At 37.1% G+C, this 23,019-nt stretch overlaps 1 protein-coding gene across 1 annotated transcript in view; it reads right to left on the bottom strand.

The window, feature by feature from the left end:
* Rttn (rotatin) overlaps window positions 1–22,279 on the bottom strand; it is a 168,854-nt gene extending 146,575 nt beyond the window's left edge. The window contains exons 1-10 of the mRNA XM_026388674.2: window positions 22,191–22,279; window positions 21,702–21,889; window positions 20,482–20,659; window positions 18,523–18,612; window positions 15,732–15,822; window positions 14,044–14,158; window positions 12,732–12,882; window positions 9,313–9,478; window positions 7,038–7,219; window positions 4,632–4,747 (exon numbers count right to left, since the gene is read on the bottom strand). Coding sequence (XP_026244459.2) covers window positions 4,632–4,747; window positions 7,038–7,219; window positions 9,313–9,478; window positions 12,732–12,882; window positions 14,044–14,158; window positions 15,732–15,822; window positions 18,523–18,612; window positions 20,482–20,659; window positions 21,702–21,889; window positions 22,191–22,221 — 1,308 coding nt within the window. The 5' untranslated portion in view covers window positions 22,222–22,279. The remainder of the gene's footprint in view (window positions 1–4,631; window positions 4,748–7,037; window positions 7,220–9,312; window positions 9,479–12,731; window positions 12,883–14,043; window positions 14,159–15,731; window positions 15,823–18,522; window positions 18,613–20,481; window positions 20,660–21,701; window positions 21,890–22,190) is intronic.
* Between the last annotated feature and the right edge of the window lie 740 nt (window positions 22,280–23,019).

The raw sequence follows: 23,019 nt of genomic DNA, 5'->3' as shown, positions 1-23,019 counted from the left end.
ATTGAATAGAGGACAATCCAGGAGTCTGGGGCCATCCAAAATGAGGCCCGGCTCCTTACTCCTGCGAACGAGGAGTGCCAAGGGAACAAGGAAACCAGCCTGACTTCAGGCCAGGGAGCGGACAGCACATACCCTGGGCCAATGTAATTTTTAAAGTGTTCACTAGTGAGTTTTATATTTAAACAAAAATTAATTCTAGTGAAAAGATCTCTTTCTCTTATTTACTTCAAGTGAAATAAAAATATTTAATTTTAGAGAGGAAAATTATTTTACTACATTGAAATGACTGAATCATGGAGTACAAACATAACCCAACTATCTGGAAATACCTAGAAACCTGATTATATATCCTCAGGTATTTAATTTCTGAATTAATAACAACAGATTTTTTTTTCAGTGCTGGGGATTGAACCCAGGCCTCAAACATGCTATGAAAGTGCTCTACCACTGACCACGTTCCCCAGCCCCACTTTTTATCCCTTTGATGCCTTAGGAAAAAATACTGCTTCTTTCCTCTTAACACTGGCAGAAGCAGGGACATTAAGAAATTTTATTTCTTTAAATATATATCCAAAGGAGAGAGATTCCTCCCTCAAGAGGCATTTATGCTTTTTAATCAAGTAAATGAAATATAATTTCAAGTAGCAATGTTTAATTTAGCATTTCTAACATACCAATTGGCACTTATACAACAGATTTAACCTTTAAAGTAAAAATAATTCATTGAATCACAAAAGATCAGCAGCCAAAAGTTAAAAGTAAATGACTAACTTTTACAGATAAATGTTCTGGCCAAGAAATTTTAAGTTAATTTAAGAAGCAACTGATAAAGCATTCCTCACACTTCTCAGGAAAAATTCACTTGCCGAAAACCTTCAATATGTGAAAATCTCCTAAAAGTACTGCAAAATAGTGTGATAACCTTAAGGACTAAAGAAAAATCAAGATTAAGGACTACTGTCAGAAACCGAGAGGCTTGAAAATGTACAATATCCATTGTAAAACGCACAACTTCTCTTCTCAAAGGTTTGTGTAACTGGAAAAAATAATAAAGCTTTGGATTTTTTCACACAGGATGCTATAGTTTGGATACTGAGTGTCCCCAAAGGTCTATGTGTTGGAAGTTTGGTCCCCAGGTGGGGCCATCAGGAGGTGCTGTGGAACTTGAGGAGGTGGGGCCTAGTGGGAGGTCCCAGGTCATAGGGGCATGCCCTCGAGGAGGACTGTGGGACCTCAGGCCTTTCCTCTTCCTTTTTTGTCTCCTGTTACACACTCCCCACCAATGCCATCTGGTAGAGCCACCACAGGCCCAAAGCAATGAGTCTGCCCAATCTTTGACTGGAACCTCCAAAACTGAGACCAAATAATCCTTTTTCTCTTTTTAAGTTCGTTACCTCAGGTATTTTATATTATACTGAGAGAAGGCTGTCTTAATTCACATAAGTACTGGTATTAGGTAAACATCTGGATTTTGTTTTATTTTGGTTTGGTTTGGTTTTGGTACTGGGGATTGAGCCCAGAAGTACTTTACCTCTGAACCACATCCTCACACTTTTTCATGATTTTGAGACAGGGTTTTGCCAAGTTACTTAGGGCCTCACTAAATTGCTGAGGTTGGCCTCAAACTTGCAATCCTCCTGCCTCAGCCTCCTGAGTCACTAAGATCACAGGTATGCCCACTGTGCCCAGCAAACATCTGTATTATCTGCATTTTATTTTACTTACTATCTTCTGACATCTATTCACAAGGATTTGAAATAGCCTGTAACAAAGTTTGACTAAATATAGACAGACCTAGATCAAAATAACAATTTTGAAAGGAAATTTTGTAATTATAATAGTCAATATATATTTTTATGACTACCAAACTTACATCCTTGACAAGGTAAGTAAAATAAAGAAAGGAGTAAAAGCATGGACAGAAAGATAGACCTAACATTACCCAGCATATTAATTCTTCAAGGAAGGCAAGAGCACCACTAGATAATTTCAAAATAAAAGATATAAAATAGCAAAGGATTTTTGATATATTGAAATTTCAAAATATATATGGTTTCCACTTACATAAACACATATTCTGGCAGTCCAAGATCTCTAAAATATTATCTTGTATTACAATAGTCCTAAAGCTACTGTGTATGTTGGCTACTCATACAAAACATTACCTACCAAAACACTTATTACAAAAAAATACATTAAATATAATGCCATAATCTCCAAAATCATCACTCTTACTGAAATACAAACAGCAAGAATCAAGGCAACTTTCTGATCTCTGTACACCTTGAATGGTTATTCTAAGGTTGAATTTACCCTATGAGTAACTATACCTTTAAGTCCCTGAAAACTTACAGATAAGCCAACTTGACTCAACATTAATCATAGAAATAGAAAAAAATTAAAACTCAAAACCATAATAGTTCTAAAAGAAAACATAGGAAAGAAGTCTTTGTACCCCAGATCAGGCAAAAATCTCTTACTACAACATCATAAGCATGATCCACAATAGAAGAAACTAAAAAGTGGAATCTTATCAAAATTAAGGACTTCTGCTACTCAAAAAACTAAGTGATCATCTCAACAGACACAGAAAACTATGACAAATCCAACCCTTCATGATAAAACAACAAACTAGGAATACAGAAAACTTCCTCAATTTTACAGAGGCATCTACAAAACTCTAGTTTTGTAGAACTAGTATCACATTTAATAGTGCAATACTGAAAGCCTCCCCTCAGAGATCAGGCTCTTGCCACACATTCACATGGTACCAAGGTTCCAACAAGACAACGGGGTGACATAGATCATTGCAGGGCATCCAAATTGGGCAGGAACAATAAAGATGTCTTTATCATAGTAACCTGATCCTAAATCTGTTTTCATTCATGGGTAACACGATGCTTTAGAAAGAAAATCCTAAAACAAACAACAACTACAAGAACTAATATGTCCACCAAGACCACAGGATAAAAAATCAATATACAAAATCCAACCGAATTTCAATATACTAGGAATGAACAATCCAAACAATAAAATTTTTAAAATAGTTCATTCACAATGGCATTAAAAAGAAAAAAATACTTAGAAGTAAAGTTACATAAAAATAAACAAGTGAGTAAATAAAGATTTTACATGACAGAAGCATTATTAGTAAAGTCACAAACATTTTTTTAAAAATACCTTACCACCACCCTCACTATCACCTAAACAGGAACAAAAAATTGCAACATACTTCAGACAGTTCAATATTTCTAATCTATTAGAAATTGAAAAAAAGAACAAAAACCAATGACCCAAGAGAGAAGAGATAAAAGTGTGAAGAGTTTACAGGCAAAGAGAAGGCAAATGACTCTTAAGATTTCCAAAAAGATGCTCCCGATTAACCTACTACAATGACAGGCAATATCTCATCAGAATGGCAAAAACCTGACATCTGGTTTTACACTCTAGGTTGAGTCTGGGAAAGTGCTCCTTCTAGGATGCTGCTGGTAGGTGAAAGGAATGGTGCAAGTACACAGGGAACTTGACAGTGGCTACAATTAAAAATATATTTACTTTCTGGAACAGTAATCTCACTTAAATCCTCCTCAGAGACACACTTGTGTAAGCATGAAGTGACATAAGTAATTATGCATCACTCATAATTTGTACTAGCAATTATGATCATCACCAACAAACCAATGCACACACTGAAGCATCTGCAACCTATAAGGAAAGAATAAAGAAGATCTCAACATTCGGACACAGAATGACCTCTGTACCTTCTACCTCATGCACACACTATGCATTTTTAAGTTATAAAAACAAGTGTACATAATATTCTACCTTTAATGTAAGATATACAAAGTTGGTAAAACTCTACATGCTTTTTTTGCTTATATCTGCTAATAACTAAGAAAAAAATAGAGAGGATGAACCAGAAAATACAATTCAAATAGCTACCATTAGACAAAAAAAAAACTTAAAGGGAACAGGATGTCAGGGAGACATCACTGAGCTACATTTTTATGAAGAGAAAATTTCCAAAAGTGGAAACAAATTGAAACAACTCAATGTTGATATTATAACAGAGAAAGAATTCTTTTATGTGACTTTGAATTACAGTATTTTGACAGTAACATATTGAGATTTAGTCTAAGTCAAAAAAACTGCTAGAAAATCTTGAACTTTATTAGAGTTGTTCACAGTAATATTAATATTGCTATTCTAAAAAATGTTTTATGTATGCTAAAGGTTCTAACAAAGCAATTTGTTTTATATAGGGTCTAAGACTTTCTACCATCAAAAGTATAAGAAATACAAATTTAAAATCAGAAAAACAGCAATATGAACTCAAGATTTTTTAAATCATACATTTCCTAGTTTTGTTACTAAGAGGGAAGAATGATATCACTGTAGCTATAAACACTCCCAAAAACCCATTATTAGTCTTGATAGACCTTTCCCTATTAAAAATAACCAAAACCTCTGGAGAAATGACCTATTCAGGAATGGGGATAAAATAAGCCTAATTTTATTTCTGTGTCAGAAATAAAAGTATGAACTTCCAAAGACAAATGAAACCAGCTTAAAAGACCAAAAGTCAAATAAAATACTATTACCCATATCCCAAACAAAAAATGATTTCTTACCATATTTATAGCAAAAAGGCTGTTGTCATCCCAGATATCAGCTGAAATTGCTTCACCAATAAGTATCATATCCTCTCCAAGCAATTCTAGAACTCTCATTATCATCTGTCTACTGCCTAGGAATACAAAGAGAAAGGAAAGAAGGGAAAAGTTTTCTTAATTTCAAATAATTAGTTGAATTTTCTAGTTAGACATGCCCCCAAATTCCTTCCTGCCTTTTTAAAAATTGTTTTAGAATTCTTAACAGAGATGAAAAAGGAAGTAACAATCTACAACCACCACCAAAGAATTCTGTTCCAATCATAACACTTCTTTTTTTTATTGCTGCATTAAAATTATACAAAAAGTGGGATGCGTCACGCCAGACTTGTAATGTATACAACATAATTTGACAACTCTCCTTTCCCAGGACCTTCCCTACTCTCCCCTTAGAGTATTTCTTGGCCAAACAAATCAAATGTGCTCATAATAGTTTAAAAGATAAGAAGAAAGCAGCAATAATCTAGGAGAAAAACTGTGAGATAGGTTAAAACAACGTTTCAAATTCAGAGACCATCCACGTTACACAGTAAATGGCACAGTACCAAGCAAGTTTAGAAGATGCATTCTAATTATTTCTAGCTAGTATTAGAAAGAAGAGGTTTTGTCATCAATAGTACTTTTCACACAGGAGTTACATGAGAAGCTATGTTTGAACTGGAACAACTAAAGGAATAATGTCCATGCAGGTGTCTGCTGGAGAAACTTTAAGATATTCCATCTAATCCCACTTAAACTCCAAAAAAGTTCCAAAAGAAACTATGTTGTCAGAGTCACACTCACCAGGACAATTTCCTTTCTCCATAGTCAGAAAAACATTAAAAAAAAAAAAAACAACACTTTGCATGATTCTATGTGAAATAAGCTTTCAGATAAGACATTCCTTTTCCACATCCAAAAGGTTAACTTCTAATGAATAAACAAACTACTAGATCATAAGGCTGTAAGTTAATTTTTTCATTAAAACAGCTGGAGCAAGTTCTTTTAGAAACCTCTTCTCATATTGCACCATTAAAAGTTATGCAATAATTTACCACAAAAGGGCAAAAGAACATTTAGAAAATTTATGTACCAAGATATAGCTTTATAATTATCAATGTGACTTTTTACAGCAAATTAACAAAAGGTTAAATGCAAAATAGTTAAGTCTAAAACTGTTCTTCCAGTATGCCAGGCAGATAAATACAAACACATTATAATGCCAAAGTTCAGACATTCCTTCATTTCACATTATAAGCATAGGAGTCAACATGTAGTCAACTCCTTAAAGTAGTTATTTATTCAATGAGAGGCAGGAGCAGACAGTTTTCTTCATTATCAAAGATTTCAATGCTATCCAAATATAAACCTTCCTCCTACTTTCCTCTCCATCACCTCAAGCAGGCAAAAATTGGCCAAAGGTCTTAAAGAACCATTAACACATGCTTTCTACTTTAACAGTATAAAATAAGAAGGGCAAAACTTGCTCGTGTTCCTATCCTGACAAGTTCATCAATTACTAAAAACATACAGATTTAGAGGGGAAAAAAATAAAATCATTACTGCTTCCAAAGCCTTCTTTCCCTCACAAAGGCTGAAGTATTCTGAACCCAGAAGAACCTTGAGCCAAGCCCTGCATTTAGCTATCTGACTTCAGGGAAGTCTGTAATCATTCTAAACTTGTTTCCTCATTTGAAAAAGTTAGGTAAAATGGTAACTACCACTACTGGGAGGAAATGGATTGGTGTGAGAAAAATGAAAAACAATGCACATGAAACCAAGTACAACAGCTGAACTTAGAGGGGACCCAATACATGTGCTTTGTTACTAGACTATCAAACATCAGTCATGTTGTTTTGCTGTTGTTACCACTCTTTAGTAAAAGAATACCTAAAACTTTTGAGCAAAAATATAACCCCAGAATATTTGTGGATTTTTTTTTTTGAAAGGTAAGAAGAGTCCAATTTGGGGATTTTGTTTTTAATGGTTCGTGGCCTGTAAGAAACAAATAGGAGGCATGAACAACAACTCAGAAAGTATGTGAAGAGCAAAAGCTAAATGTTTTTATTCTGATCTATTTGTGCAGTATACCTTCTCTTTTTCCAGGGCTATTTTATTGTGTGTGCTTACATTTAAAATACAAAAGTGGAGCATGTGCCAATAAAAACACGTAAGTGGAAAAGGATATGCTATCTGCTTAGCACTCCATGCCATCCACATTGAATTAAGACATAATAAACACCTTATTAAATTCTTAGGAATTCAAACAAAAAAATAAGCAAAAAATATATTCTAAAGACCCTGACATACAAAAAGGAACAAAATCCTGGAAAAAAATAGAAAACAAACACAAAACATATAAGAGGTAGGATTTTAAAAACAACTAACCTGTTTTTAAGAGGGGAACTGCTGATTCCAGAATGAAGACACAGAACTGGGGAAGACTCAGCTGCTGGAATTGTAGTTCCAATGTGTTTTCAGTTTCTAGTTCTGGAAGATCTATGTGTCCCATATCCAAAGGTGAAAGGATAGATATCCTAGAGTTTATGTGAGCATGACTATTACTTCCACTGTAAAGCAAACAAACAATAACCTTAAATATGGCAACAACCCTCAAGCAGATTTACTGTCTACCTGTTGCCCTTCATGTTAAGAAGCCTCACACTGGTCAAGACTATATTGCTTTATGCAACCGTTCAGGTAAGATATGTAAAAATCCTGACAAGTTCCCAAGATTAAATTCCATAAAGAGGACTTAAAATTATACATGAAGGAGATGGGGATATAGCTCAGTGGTAGAGAGCACTTGCCTAGCACATGGAAAGCTCTGTTTGATCCCCAGTACTGCAAACTAAGAATAAAAAATGAAAGTTATACATGAAGCCAAAAACGCATTTATATTTTGTTTTTCAAAACTATCTTGAAACATGTCAACATTTGTATAGTGACAATCAACACTATTAATAACCCACAATTTCTAAAAGAAAACAAGCAGATTTACAGCAAAGCTCTTATATAATCAATTTGCAAAGGCCAAACTAAATAGTTTATATAGTTTCATAGATATTCTGTGATTTTTACCAAACATTCTATGTAAGCCAGTGTTAGCAACTAAAGAATATTTCCAGAAAAACTTCATGGGAATGGATTACTTTATTTAGTACATTCAACATTATATAATGATTTTGAAAATGCATCCAAAAAATGGAACATCTCATCTTCCTTGGCTTTCTTTACTGACGAATTCTTAACTCGGGTCTCAAAATTTTTACTTTTGATGTGAAGCTTAATCACAGAGATACACAAATGCTATTTAACATTTAAGACTCCCCAAATTTTATACTTGTTTTTTCATATCTTCAATTTTAAGATTCTAAGCATCCCAAAATACAGAAGTGGACCGGACTTCTAACAATCTCTGGAAGACTTGTGAGGAAGTTGTTCACTCAGGAGTAAAAATGTCTAGGCACAGAATGCACCAGAATGTGGTAGAAAGGTTAAGGATCAGACTTATCAACCATCTATCACATAAGAACTAAAAGCACAGGCTCTCTTATCATATGACGCATTCTCAGCTCAGCTCTTTACCAACTACTATGATCTCTACCTCCAGAGCTCAGAGTTTCCTGAAAAACATGATAATGATGATGATGACAATGATGATGACAGAAACTCTACTATAAGACTGCTATGAAGGTGACTAAAGGAGGGCAGGTGTGCAAAGCATGTGGCCAGACACCTTATGCACGTACAGACCTGTATCTGTTCACTTGCCCCAGAAGCAGCAGCAGCACAAGATGATACTCAGGTCAAAAGATACATATGCATGTCATTAAACACTTTTTGGAATGACACTAAAGAAGAGACTAGTGATGTGTATAGTCTAGGATAAGGCAATATACAAACGCTAAGTCAACTCCTTTAGGCAAACATGATAATATGAGCAACCTGTATTTATACAAACAATAAATAAGATACTATAAATGAAGAGTCCTTGTTTAATAAAAAAATTCTCCAGTCACTCCTTTAGTAAACACTATTGCATTTAAATTATGAATGGACTTACAAGAATGTGTTTAAAAATAACAAAAATGTACCTGTCATTCAAAGCCACACTTTCTATTTAAACTAGATCATATTCTTTTCAAAGCTGGTAAAACTTGGTGGGGTTTTACAGTATTGAGGATTGAACCCTGGGTCTATACCACTGAACTATATCCCTTGCCTTTATTCTTAATGTTTTATTTTGAGACAGAGTTTCACTAAGTTGACCATGCTGGCCTCAAACTTGCAGTCTCCCAAGCAGCTGGGACTACAAGCATGCAGAACCATACCCAGCTCATCATTTCTTTTTTAAGGAAACATAAACAAATAGAAAACATAATTCAATGTGTAGAACAGAGATACTATTTTGTGAACATGCTGTTCGGGTGCACACAAATACACAGAGCATATGTTTGTGTACCAAGTGCTGAGTTTCAACATAATATTTATTTATTTATTTTTAATGTAGATCCTGATGTAAAAAATATGAAAAGAGTATACCTGGGATAACATTTAAAAAAGAAGACAGAGAAGACTAATTATCTCCCTCTGAAATTAAAACACACACACACATTAACTAAGTTTTTACTAATTTCCCATGAACATAACCACCAGTCACCTGGAGGACACTGCATCCCAGTCCTGGCCATCTCCTCTGGGCCGTTGGCCTGTGCGCCCCACCACAGAAGGCCGAGGGCTACTGCTTCCCGGGGATGGGTTCGGGGAATGATGAATAACTCTTACTTCATGACAATAAGACAAGGAAGAATTTTGGGAAATCATGTCTGGGAAAATAAATTTTAAAATAAGTTTATCCCTTGGTAGAAACAGATTTCTGATTATGTAGTATATGTATAATTCTTCAAAACAAATAACAAAATTAAAAAGTAGAAATGCTTCCATGGGGTAAAAAATAAAAGATCAAACTTTTCTGCATGTATTCATTTAGCAATTATAGGTTTTTATCCAACTAGTCTGATTATATGGAACATTCTAGTCCCTGGAAGTCACAGTGTTAGAGACCACCAAGAAGAAAGATACTTGATCATGTACACCAGTGCTGAAAACTCTGAGAACCCCTACCTCAAACCATGTACAAAATTAAATCAAAATGGATCAAAAATCTAAATATAAAAACCATTATGCTCTTAACAAAAAATATAAATCTTCATGACTTTGGATTTGGCACATAAAAGACACAAACCACTAAAAATGTAAATTGAACCTCATAAAAATTAAAAACTTCAGTGCATAGAAGGACATTATCAGGAAAATATAAAGGCAAGGCTAGGGATACAGCTCATGATAAAGCATTCTCCTAGAATATGTGAGATCCTGAGTTCAACCCCCAAACACAGAAAAACAAAACAAACAGACTATAGGATGGGGAACAAATTTTTCTTACAAAAAATGTATCAGATAAGGGCTTAATATTTAGAATGCACAAATAACTCCTAAAACTCAACAGAAAAGAAACAAACAACCCAACTGAAAACTGGGAAAAGGACTTTTAGTAGACATTTCCTCAAAGAAGATATAAAAATGAATGGTAAGTACGTGAAAGTCAGTAGGGAGATATTAATCATTAGTCTTGGGAAACGTAAAGCAAACCACAATGATGCCAGGCACAGTGGTACACGTCTGTAATCCCAGCAATTCAGGAAGATGAGGTAGGAGGATCACAAGTTCAATGCCAGCCTCAGCAACTTGGCAAACCCTGACTCAAAATAAAAAATGAAAAGGAGTGGGGATGTAGCTCCATAGTAAAGCCCCCTTAGATTCAATCTGGTACCAAAAAAAAAAAAACAACAACAAAACCACAATGACATACCACTTCATATGTACCGGAACGGTTATGAGTTTTTAAAAAAGAAAGAAATAACAAGTGTTAGTGAGGAAATTCCCTACATTGGAAGCTTCACAGATTACTGGTGGGAATGTAAAATTGTACAAGTGTTGTGAAAAATAGGTTGATGATTCCTCAAAAAGCTAACAAAAGAATTGTTTGCTTATGATCCAGCAATCTCACTCCTCAACACATTTCCAAATGAACTAAAAACAAGGACTCAAACAGATAGTTGCATGTCAGTGTTCACTGAAGCAGTACTTGCAATAGCCAAAAGATAGACACAACCATGTGTCCATCGAGATGAATAAACAAAATGTAGAATATGCATACAATAAAATATTATTCAGCCACAAGAAGTAATGAAACTCTGATACATGGTACAGTGTGGACAAAGCTTAAAAATATTATAAGCACAATAACCCAGACACAAAAGATAACTACTGTGTGACCTCATAAATATGAGGCACCTAGAACAGACAAATTCAGAGAAAGATCAGAGCTTACCAGGGGACTGAAGAAAGAGGAAATAAAGCGTTACCACTTAATGATTATGGAGTTTCAGAATAATGAAAAAGGTTTAGAAACAGGTGATGACTGCATGACGTGAACATAATGCCACTGCACTGTACACTTAAAAATGGCTACAATGCATTTTTATGTGACAAAAATATACATAACCCCATAATAAAAAGGGCATTTACAAGGGAAAAAAATAACAACTCTGCAAGAACTTCTTACTATACTTCAGAGAAACATAAAAATCCTTACTAAGAAGTACCTCCCCCAACATACTCCAGCCCCTAATTCCCTCTTTGATGGCACCTTACTCCCATCCTGCCAGTCCACTACATTCCACTCTCATAGGTCTTATCTCTCTCTCTCTCTCTCTCTCTCTCTCTCTCTCTCTGGTGGTGCTGGGGATTGAACCCAGTGCCTGGTGCACTCAAGGCAAGCACTCTTCCTCATGAGCTATACACCCCCAGCTCACAGGTCTTATTTCTTTTAATCAAGCACAGCTTGCTCACCACTGTCTTGAGGTCCCTGACCTTCCCTGGAATACTGCTTCCCCTCAAGTGGAGGATTTCTTGTCACCCTGAAAGGCTTTCCCTGACCATCCTATCCACAGTCAGCTATGAGGTGGGGATGTGACTCAGTGGTGGAGCTTGCCTAGCACATGTGAGGCCCTGGCTCAGATTCTGTACTGCAAAGTCAAATCAATCAACAGAGTAAGCTATGTATCCCTGGTTGTGTTCTGTCACACTGGCCCTTCCTTAGAGGGCTTAAGAAGTTACCTGAACCAAACCTACGTATTTATATCTTTCTCCTGTTGTATAAAATACAAGTCATGAGGACAAGGACTTTCACTGTTTGTTCAATGCTATAATTTCCCAGAGTCTGGAATACCAGCTGGTACACAGTAGATGACAAATAAATATTTATTTAATACACTGATAAATCTTCATTGACATCGCCTATTTTACCAAACATGAAAAATCCCTTTCTAATTAGGTATGGGATACCCAGAAGCTCTCTGTTGTCACTCACTTGCAGAAAGTGGTACCTCAGGAGTGACCCTAAACATACCAAATCTATAATAAAGCCAATGCAAAGCTAAATATTCAAAAAGCAAAGGTCAGTGAAACTCCCAATAAAATAGAGATTTACGTCAGACATGATGAGAAATGGCTGTAATCTAATATTCAATTTTCAATCTATACTGTGTAAGCACACAGAAATAACTTTTAGATACTGTTTTATCAAGACCAATATAGTACTCTATTTGGTCATAAGGTGGCACTTTTTCTCTGAAAAGTCTGGCATTGCCATCATAAACTCCGACTACGTCACAAATTGCAAAAAAAATAGTTTTGATAAAATACAAACCAATATTTTTCAAACCAAAGAATTTGTTAACACAATATATAACTTGTTCAAATTTCCCAAATGAATAGCCATTTTCAGAAAAACACTTTGCAAATGCCTCTTATTAAAGGGGAAAAAAAAAAAAAAGCACGGGATCTCATGGTAGCTCTGTCATTCACCCAATTTCTACTCATAGATTTGGTGACATTTAGAAGTGGGAGTTTATGCTGTGAAATGTATACAAGTACACCCTAAAGTATAGTCAACAGTGCTCAGAAAAATCTGCAAGTATCATCAGTGGATAGTGAATACATAAACACAAATACCTTGTTTGTTAGAGAAAAAATGTGGGTCTCGGTGAAAGTTAAGTCTATTTCTTAAATATACGCACAGCTGCTGCAAACAAGACACGGCCTGTAATGCCAAGCGATGTTTTCCATCTCCTCCAAAGGCCAGTTTCAATAGAGACAAAAGGTTCTGAAATAGAGTCGAGAAAATGATTAATCAAACAAAGTACTTAACTTCCAAGAAGGATATGGAGCTTAAGAGTAGGTGACTAATCAAAGGAACTAAATAAATTGCCAAATATTTGTAAAACAAACAAATATGGGCAAATATGACTTACAAAAAGTGCAGAAAGATCAAAATAAGGTAATAAATTTTTTTAAAATAGTGTTTCTTATTTCTAAAATCTGTGAAGTATCAATTCTAAGATAAAATAAAAACAATTATCCCCCATTCGGGATATCACATTACACAGAACTATCCCCCACAACCCCAAGTACTGGGATTTAACACAGGGTCTTTCACATGCTAGACAAGCACTCTACCACTGAGCTACATTCCCAGCCTTTTACTTTTTCATTTCATTTCATCATTTTTTTTCATTTTGAAATGGGGTCTAAGTTTCCCAGGCTGGCCTCGAACTTGCAATCCTACTGCTTCAGCCTCTTCAGCAGCTAGGATTATAGGGAAGTGCACAATGCCTGGCTCACACACAGAACTTTTGAAAAACCACAGCGAGTCCTATTCATCTCAAACAACTGAATCACTTTACCACGTCTTGGCAATTAACACTTTTTCTCTGTGACCATCTGCCAGTTGTGACAGAATGTGTTCCTAGTCGCCATTCAAAGTCCTTTTCAGCCTGAGTGTGGAGTGAGGCCTTAAAAGTACTAGGAGATGCTGTTTGTATGTCACAATCTCCACCCTGGACCTCTCTTTCCCACTCTCTCTCTGCTAGAAAAGCAAGAAGCTAGACAAAAGAAAAGAGCCTGTCAATACTCTTCACTGCAGATGTGTTTGTCTAGCATACAGCACTGCGCCTGGGACATAGTGATACTCAAAATAAATAAATTTACTGCTGCTCAACCTTAATTTTCAATGTTTATTCTCCTCTTTAAATGACCCATAAGTGGTAATTCAAGGTGGCTGAATACCACTGCAAGTGCCAAATGAGACTTCTATCTGTGGGGAAAACTGTAACTATCCCAATAAGTTAGAGAAGAAGAAGCTTAAATAGCGAAATACTTCATTTTTAAAAATACATTAGTACAAATTTCCTTCCCAGACGACTCCTCTGTAAAATTTGTTTTATTGCAAAAAGTTCTCTATCAAACGATTACAGAAGGTACTCACCTGAACAATTTTTGGCCTCTGAAGGAAAATCTCGGCAGGGAAATCTTGCATGATAACATCCTTCAATAGTTCACAGGTATTCCAGATCAAAGTTTGGTTACTACTTCTTAAAGAGCTACGAAATAGAGTATTCATTTTTAAAAAACAGTTCGTCTACACCAAACTCTAGATACCAAAAGGCACAGTGACTCTCCCAACAATCCTTTAGATCTCAGCTGAGATATCCATTCCCCTGGGAAGCCTTCCCAGATCTTTTCTCTGGTCAATAAAACAACTCTGAGGAGGTACTTCTTCCACATGCCTACATTTTGTGATAAACTAATTGCTTGTTGACTTTGTATTCTCTAATATACACTCTCCTCAAGAGCAGGAACTACATCATGTTAACAATCATATATCCAAAGACAACCATAAAGCTACAAAATGAATCAATGAGGTCAAAAGTCAAGGAATTCAAAAAAATTTAAATAACTTAAGAGAAAAACAGTACAGGGGTAAATTCTAGGAACTAGTTACCTTAGTGGTATTCTCTGCTCTACGTAAAAAAGGAATGGACACACTTCTTATTCCATATAGGTCCTGCCCTCAACTCCTACCCACTAGGGATGTAGCAATTGTTCACCTTCCACCCTAAGAAATCAAACCCCTCTCCCTGAATCCAGTCCAGCACATGAAGGTGAGCACTAGAAACTTTCATGACCTCTTCCTTAGGGACTAACTCAGAACCCACAGATCAAACAACCCCTGGCCCTTTCCTAGGGACACTCTACTCTTAAATATTTTGTCCCAAGAAAACTGATGCCTTTGAAGTGATATCATCAAAAACCATTTAATAGCATCCACATGTATCAAGCCCCAACTCTAACTGCATGTTTTTCTTTATTTTCCAAATTCATACCCCAAAAAACGCAGACAACTCCTTTATTGCTGCATTCAATGAAATCACACCAAATGAATCTGGACATTAAAATGCTTCAAACTTCTATATTTTAGCGATCTACTTTTGAAGGCAACAATGAATATCCATAACATTAGATCAGTAGTACCCAGCCTTCTCAACATGGTAAATTTTTCTCCTAATGAAGCTGGTATTTTGAAATATGTTCTACCAAATAGAATAAATTTATGTCTAATTTTTCCATTTCATGTATTAATCAGGGGCGGAAGGAAAGGCCAAAGAAGCTAGTTAAAAAATATGTTATGAAGGGCTATTTAAAATTCTAACCACAAAAAAGAAGTGGGTCCTACACAGTGGCACAGGATCATAATCCCAGCAACTCAGGAAGCTGAGGCAGGAAGAGTGCAAGTTCCATGCCGCATCAGAAACCTAAGGAGACCCATTCTCAAAATAATAAAAAGGACTGAGGCTGTGACTCAATGGCAGAATACCCCGGGGTTCAAACACCAGTACCTAAAGAGAGACAGAGATGAGAGGGGGGTGGGAGGTGGGAGGTGGGGGGTGGGGGGTAGGGGGAGGGGGGAGGGGGGAGGGGGGAGAAACAATCTGAATATGTAGATTGACTAAAAACAAATGGGAATTTTCTGGCTTGCTTTTTAAAATACAGAAAATCATACAATCACTGCTATTTTCACACAATAAATTTTTAGCTGAAAATATATAGTAATAACTGTCAGATTTAATGGCTATGAACCAACAAAAAATCAGAGAAATACATCAGACACTGTACCTTTCATTAGACGAGAGAACATGCCTGTCTGTTGTGGTCAGGGGTAGCCAAGGAAACGTAGAAAACTTCAAACACTTCACAGTCTGACTTACTGTTAATGGAATAACAAAACTAAAGATGCAAAGTAATAAAAAATAGCAGAGTCACCTTAAAAGAGTCCCAAAATAAAGACTTTGTCTTCCAGCAGTCTAAAACACTTCAAACAAGGCCAGCTGCATATGTCTTTTCTCACAGGATAAATAACAGAGCTCTCCATAATTTAAACAGAACTCATTAAAATAAGAATTAAAAGAATAACATTACCCACAAACTGACATTGAATGACATTTAGTTTTAATTAGGCCAGGTCACAGTGGAGCACACCTGTAATCCCAGTGGCTCAGGAGGCTGAGACAGGAAGATAGCGAGTTCAAAGCCAGCCTCTGCAAAGGTGAGGCGCTAAGCAACTCAGTGAGACCCTGTCTCTAAATAAAATACAAAATAGGTCTGGGAATGGGGCTCAATGGTTGGGTGCCCCTGAGTTCAATCCCTGGTATCCCTCCCTCCAAAAAAAGTTTCAATTAAATTTTCTATTTTACCCTGTGGCTGATCAGAACATTGAGCTTGATTTATCATAAAAGGATCTGGCATTCGGAGAAAACTTTTACCTACAGAAATTACAAAAATATAAACATAGTTGTATACTATATGTAGTCATGTCCTAATATCCTATCTGGTGTTAAATGTTTAAACCTCTAAGATGGTAAAGACTAAAAGGCTAGAAACCAAGTATCAGAGCTCAAACAGGATTAAAGTAAATTTGTGAAATCAACAGTTTTAAGCTACTCCCAAATTATTTTTTAATAGATCTTATGTTGTATAAGTTAAGGAGGCAACACTGAAAAATAGCAGCTACAAAGCCTTTCCAAATTGCAAATCTTTCTGACAAATGCTTTAAAAAGAACACAGAATCATTAAACATAAATAAGTGTTATGGTTCGCAAATGACCGACGGGTGTTCGTGTGTGAGGCAATGCAAGAAAGTTTAGAGGTGAAATGATTGGGTTACGAGAGCCTTAACCCAGTAAGTGCATTAATCTATTGATAGGAATTAACTGGGTGGTAACTGTAGGCAGGTAGGGTGTGACTGAAGATCATTGGGGGTGTGCCTGTGAGGTACATATTTTGTCCCTGGTGAGCCAAGTTTAATCTCTCTCTGCTTCCTCCTGGCCATGTCCTGAGATACTATCCTCCACCACACTTTTCTGCCATGATGTTCTGCCTCACCTTGAGCCCAGAGCAATGGAGCCAGACATCTATAGAATGAGATCTCTGAAACTGTGAGCCCCAAAATAAACTTTTCCTCTTCTAAAATTGTTCTTGTCAGGTCTTTTGGTCACAGCAGCAAAAAAAGCTGATTAAAATAAACTGCATTATTAAATTCTAAAACACAGCCCAGTAACTTCTTTTGAAAGTTGCTAATATAAAAGCAGGGTCACTTTCTAAGAAAATAGTGACAGGCAGGCTAAAGGAAGGACATGCTTATACTACACACATCAAGATATGTCCAAAATAAGCCATCCTGTCAATCCAGACAAAATGGAATTCACATAAGCATTAATCTCAACTGGCCTTCAAGTTTTCACCGGTTTTACTTAAAACACTCCTGCGTACCAGTTCTGGAGATACCCATACTCTTCAAATGTCTTTCATGGTCACTCAATAAAGCATTGTAGCCATAAAGAAATACCATCTTACCTCAAAAACAAAGTTCCCTACAAGCCTAACAAAACTTATCCTAAAGGAAATATAAAGAAAGTATTTAACAGCAAGTTTTCTGTTCTTCTTACGCTTCAACCTATCAGTTTCCAAGAAAGTGTTTTAGAAACAAGGCTTCAACATTGTCACCAAAAAGCTGGATATCAGCTTTTCTGGAACACAACCTTTTTATTTCAACTATGAAAGCAATAAAATGTTAAGTACCTGCTAATTTAACGATTTCCTATGTCACTTGGGAAAAAGTTTTTAATCTTTTCAAGCTTAGTGTCTTCATCAGTAAAATGGGAATACTAATAATACATTTAACTGTGACTCCATGTTAATTTGGATATACCTTAACGAATATACAATGAATATATTTCAGACACAGTGAATATATCTAATATATTTTAGCACTTTTTTAGACCCCTGGGATAAAGCAGTGTTCACAGCTATCACTAAGTTTATAATGAGGGAGACAAGGTAAAAACACAACTTCAGAGCATGAAATGTGTTAGGAAGAAAAACAAAATAGGAAGAAAATGATCACTGACTAGAATCATCAGGAAGTCTCTTTAAAAAGGTGGCACATGAGCAGAAACAAGACTAAATACAGCCAGATACAAAAAAGACCTGGAAATGAGATTCCCTGAGATTCCAGGGAGACAGCTCTAAAGCAAAACTGTTTAATCTCTAGTTAACTTAATGTTGACAAGTGGTTTAAAAAAAAAAAAAAGAACTAAGATGATCCTGCACCATTCAGTGAGCTAGAGAATAAGACGACACAAGCACAGTGCATGGGCCCTGCCTGACAAAGGATGTGTTCCACAGACACTAAGTACCAGAGACACCATTTCCACCCAGCTACACAGCTGCTCCAATGCAGTTATAACAACATGAAATTTCACCAGCAAGGTCTATATTATGAACTAATTCAAAGCAACTGAAACATTTAGCTTGTACCGAAACATTCAAGTTGGACCATATATATCTTCCTAGCAATGAGGAAGCCCACACTGGTTTCTTCTTTTTCAGGTCAAGGGAACACACATACCCACTGGTGGCACAGGCACTTCCGTCTGCTGGAAATTACTTTTGTCTTGGGGGAAATATCCTATTAAGATTTCAGGTTGTTGTGACATTTCTAAAAAGGAAAAAAAAAAAAAAAATATATATATATATATATATATATATATTGCTATGTTATTGATTCATTAGTTGCTAAAAGTAAAATTTACTCTGTTTAAGTACGAATGTTTTCTTCTTTTGAACCATTTTAAAAACTAAAACAATCTTGTTTTTTCTTTGAGTAGTATTTCTGAAGAGAAAAAAAAAAACCGGTCAACCAATTTCCAATTGAAGGCTTTTTTTCCCCTCTCTCATTTACTGTCAAGCAAATACAAATAACTGTTAGAATGCAAATATCCGCAATTTTGCAAAAAGTCTGCCACAAAGTATTCAAGGACAGCCCACCTATGCTTCTTAGTCTACCCCCTCTTCTACTCCAATTTTATAGTTCCTAATCTCATCAATTTTCATTAACAACTTTAAAAGAGTCATCAAAAACAAAGGAGTCAATCATTATTTTCAATACCTTTGAAATTCAGTCATATGTGATCAGTGAAAATGAGAATGACAATGAGTAAAAGTCTAAAACTAAATTCTGTGTTTGAACTGCTCATGCCAGTTTTTCCAATTAATACAGTAGTTACTGTTAATACAGATAATTAAAAATTAGCCCTCAACCATTCCTCTAATCTCACCTGCAACTAATGATATTAAAATTCACAATTTAAGATTTTACTTTGTGATATCTCAGAAAATGTAAAATAGCAATCAATCAAGATTTGAAGCCAAATAAAGCAAAATTAGAATTCTGGCCCTGCCTTAGATTAGAAAGTTACTTTTCATTTTTATTCTCAACTATAAAATTAGACTAATAGCTTCTCAATTAAAGGACTACTTTAAAGTTCAGTGAGACAATCTGTTTAAATCAATTCATTCAGTGCCCCATAATAACACTCAATAAATAGTAACTGCTAATGTTGCTGTTAAGAATAGCATCAGCAGTTGAAACAGTAGGAGTAGTGCAATTACCATCTGTTAGACAAAAATATGGTCTAACAGATTAAGCAATCAAAACTATTTTTAAAATACTTTTACTACTCACTCGCATAAGTAACATTAGCATTTTTTTCCTTCAATCAATTCAAATGTTTTCCATGTGTAAGGCACTATACTGGGCACTAAAATCACGTACCACAAGAACACACAACAGCAGCTAACAATGTATGCTAGGTCTTATTCCTCACAACAATTCTATGAAAAATGTGTTCTTCCTTATTATCCCAATTTTTTGATGAGAAACTGAAGCTTGGAAAGAGCCAAGACCACACAACTAGAAGCACAGCAGAGGCTTACCTCTCTGATTTTAGCCAGTATAACACTGTACATTGCAGCCTATAAAATACTTGCATTATGTCATTTTAATTGCTCTCCATACAAACTCATGAGGGAGGACAAATACCATTATACCTTAATATAAAGAATATTGTCCAAAAATGCCTAGAATAAAGCGCTTAAAATAATGCCTGACATATACTAATTAATGCTCAATAAAAATGTGCTGTGAAGCAGAGGATGCAGCTCAGTTATAGAGCGCTTGCCTAGCACGCTACAAGCCTACGTTCCCTCCCCTGCACCACAAAAAAAAAAAAAGTATTGTTATTGTTAAAGAAATAATATGTCAAATTACTCCCAGAAAAACAAAGACAGTGGCATCTTTCTGGCCTGACCCCAAAACAGCAAGAAATACAAATGTATCCTTTTCTGAATAAAAGTAGAGGGGTTGGGGGATGGAGATCAATCATGCAAGCAGCAAAAAAAAAAAAAATTAAATTTGGGAAGGGTAAGAGGAAACTTTTTTAAGTTTAATACTCTTTTTTTTTAATTTACCATGAGAACCAATACACTTATTTTAACAGAGTCCATATAATTTATTACAAAGCATTACCAGTTTGATTGGTCTGATGAGAGGCAGAATACAGTACAGGAGCTTCTGAAAGAAGAACAAAGAGTCCATCCAGAATGCCATCGATTTCAGTCTGCAGATTTGGCTCCACACTAGGGCGAAGCTTAGAGAAGAACTCTACTGCACCAAGGTCAATCAGATGCTGGACTGCAGGGGGATACTGAATAAAAAGAGGGACAACCTTGAGAATAACTATAAATATGAAACTCTCTAAACTTTTTGTCTTACAGCAATCAAAACAAAATTGACTTGGTGTATCTGAATCTCCTTTTTTGAAAAAACAAATGTTGCATTGTTGTGCTTTAAAGTAAACAACTTCCTTTAATAGGACATAACTTTACGGGACTTACATAAAACTGTCTGTAACAGTTATGAAAGAGGGGCCAAGGGGCTGAGGATGTGGCTCAAGTGGTAGTGCGCTCGCCTAGCATGTGTGAGGCACTGGGTTCGATTCTCAGCACCATATAAAAATAAAATAAAGATATTGTGTCCACCTAAAACTAAAAAAAATAAAATATAAAAAAAAGATGAGCCAAAACACTGAGCACCAGAAATACACACTATTAATTCCAATTGTTCATTTATTTAATAGGTTACTTTTCTGCACTGACACCTCTTATCCTCTCTTATTTCAAGTCAGTCATTAAAATGCCAAATAAGAACCCCCCACCAACATACAGGTGGTGGATTAAAAGTATGAAAGGCTAAACTTACATTTTGACATTTTCACCCTGACAACTAACTATTCTTGAGGTAGGCATGGGAACATAAATCTAAAAACTAGACATGAGAAAGCAACTTAATAAACTTGCTATTTATTAAACATGGTCTGTAATACCGTTTTAAAATGTGCTCTCTTTAATACTGACACATCTAATTTTAACACGTAAAATCAGAAATAGTAAAAAATACAATAACAAAATCATCCTCCAAACATGGCTGCAGAAGTCAAGAACGTACCAGAACTCAGGGAAGTTCTGTTCTATGTCTGAACACAGTGAAGAGGCAATGTTAGAAACAACACCCCAAGTAAGAGAAGAGGGGAATGGGCAACCTAGGCAGAGATTAACTAAAATCCAACGTCTCTGGTGGTTTTAAGAATTGCTGTAAAGCCCAGTTTCTGAACTGTCAATAAATGCTACAACTAGATGACTAGGAAACACTCACTCGTCTAGTTGTTTTCCCTTTCAAAATGAACTCACCTTGACCAGTCTGTTCAGCAGGCTCAGCACGTCTTCTTTCATGGGGACCGAGGGGAAGTTGAACCACTCCAGCAGGCGGAGGAAGAGCAGCCGCTCCTGGATCAGGTCGGCATCGCCGATCAAGTCGTGCTCCACCTTGCAGATGATGCTCCGGAGCGCGCGCTCCCGGATCTCGGCCAGCTGGTGACCTGTCAAAGCAGCACAGCACAAAACGGCTTCACCGAGCGACCGCGCAGGCACGCCCACCCACCCCGGCCTGGCTCCAGGGCCGAGCCGCTCGCCCGGGCCGGGGGCGTGTGACCGAGCAGAGGAGCCGCGGCTTCGGAGCAGGCCCCCGGCGCGCTGGGGCTGCGCACCGCGGAGCGCACCCAGTACGGGAAGGGTCCCCGGGGCTGCCCGGCGAAACCCGCACAAGAGGCAGCCTTCCTCCGCCGCCGACGCGGCGTGACCTGCCACGACCCGGCGGCCCCGGAGAAGGGCGACTGTTACCGAGTTTCCTGATGAGCCCGCTCAAGACCATCGCCTTTTCTCAGTCGGCAGCCACCGGAGAATTAAACCGCCGCGCCACAGAGTCCGGCTGCGATCAAGGTCCCCCAGAAACTCGGCCCGCGAGACAGTGAGTTCCGTAACGCATGCGCCAGCCACTCGAAAAGTCAGGAGCATTCCGGGATGTGGTCTCGATGTCCGCATTGCCAGAAAAGCTTATTGCTTTTTTAATAATCAACACCCACCCCTGCAATCCCTAGACAGCAGTCTCTGTCGTAAGAATGAAGGGGCTAAACCGGGGTAGAACCCGCTCTAGCCGCTGTGCACGTCGGGAGTTGTAGTCCTTGCTCGAACGTGCTCCTGTACCGAGTTCCGGACACGCCCCGTCTAACCTCCTTCCTGGAGTTCCGGCCTCCGAGCGCGGGCTCAGACGCGGGACCTGAAACCCCGGCCGAAACCCAATCCTCTGCCCGCCCGCTCCCCCGGCCAAGGGTTCGTTTAAGACCCAGCCCATCTGAATGCTCAGTTCCCAGAACATCACGAGTTAGAATACAGAGTGGTTTTTGCATTTTTGCTTCCTTGCCCCACCTCGTCCATTATTAAATGACTCTACCTGTAAAATGTACCCGCAAATCCGTGCAATGTCCCAGGATACCTAAATCCAGGTACAAACAGTAAGCCAGAAAAGGAGGGGTGGAGAAGGAATGGGAGAACCCGAGAGAAAAAAGAAGCTGTATAAGGAAGAAGGGGCGGGGGCACGGGTGGGATGTGAGAATTAGTATTTGAATCCCAAGGCTGATTTTTTTCCCACTGTGCCCTGTGTTCTGTATCA

This window comes from Urocitellus parryii, chromosome 13, assembly GCF_045843805.1.
Source record: "Urocitellus parryii isolate mUroPar1 chromosome 13, mUroPar1.hap1, whole genome shotgun sequence".
Classification (NCBI taxonomy): Eukaryota; Metazoa; Chordata; class Mammalia; order Rodentia; family Sciuridae; genus Urocitellus; species Urocitellus parryii.
Note: the sequence above shows the minus strand (reverse complement) of the source record. Positions and strands in the feature narration are given on the sequence as shown.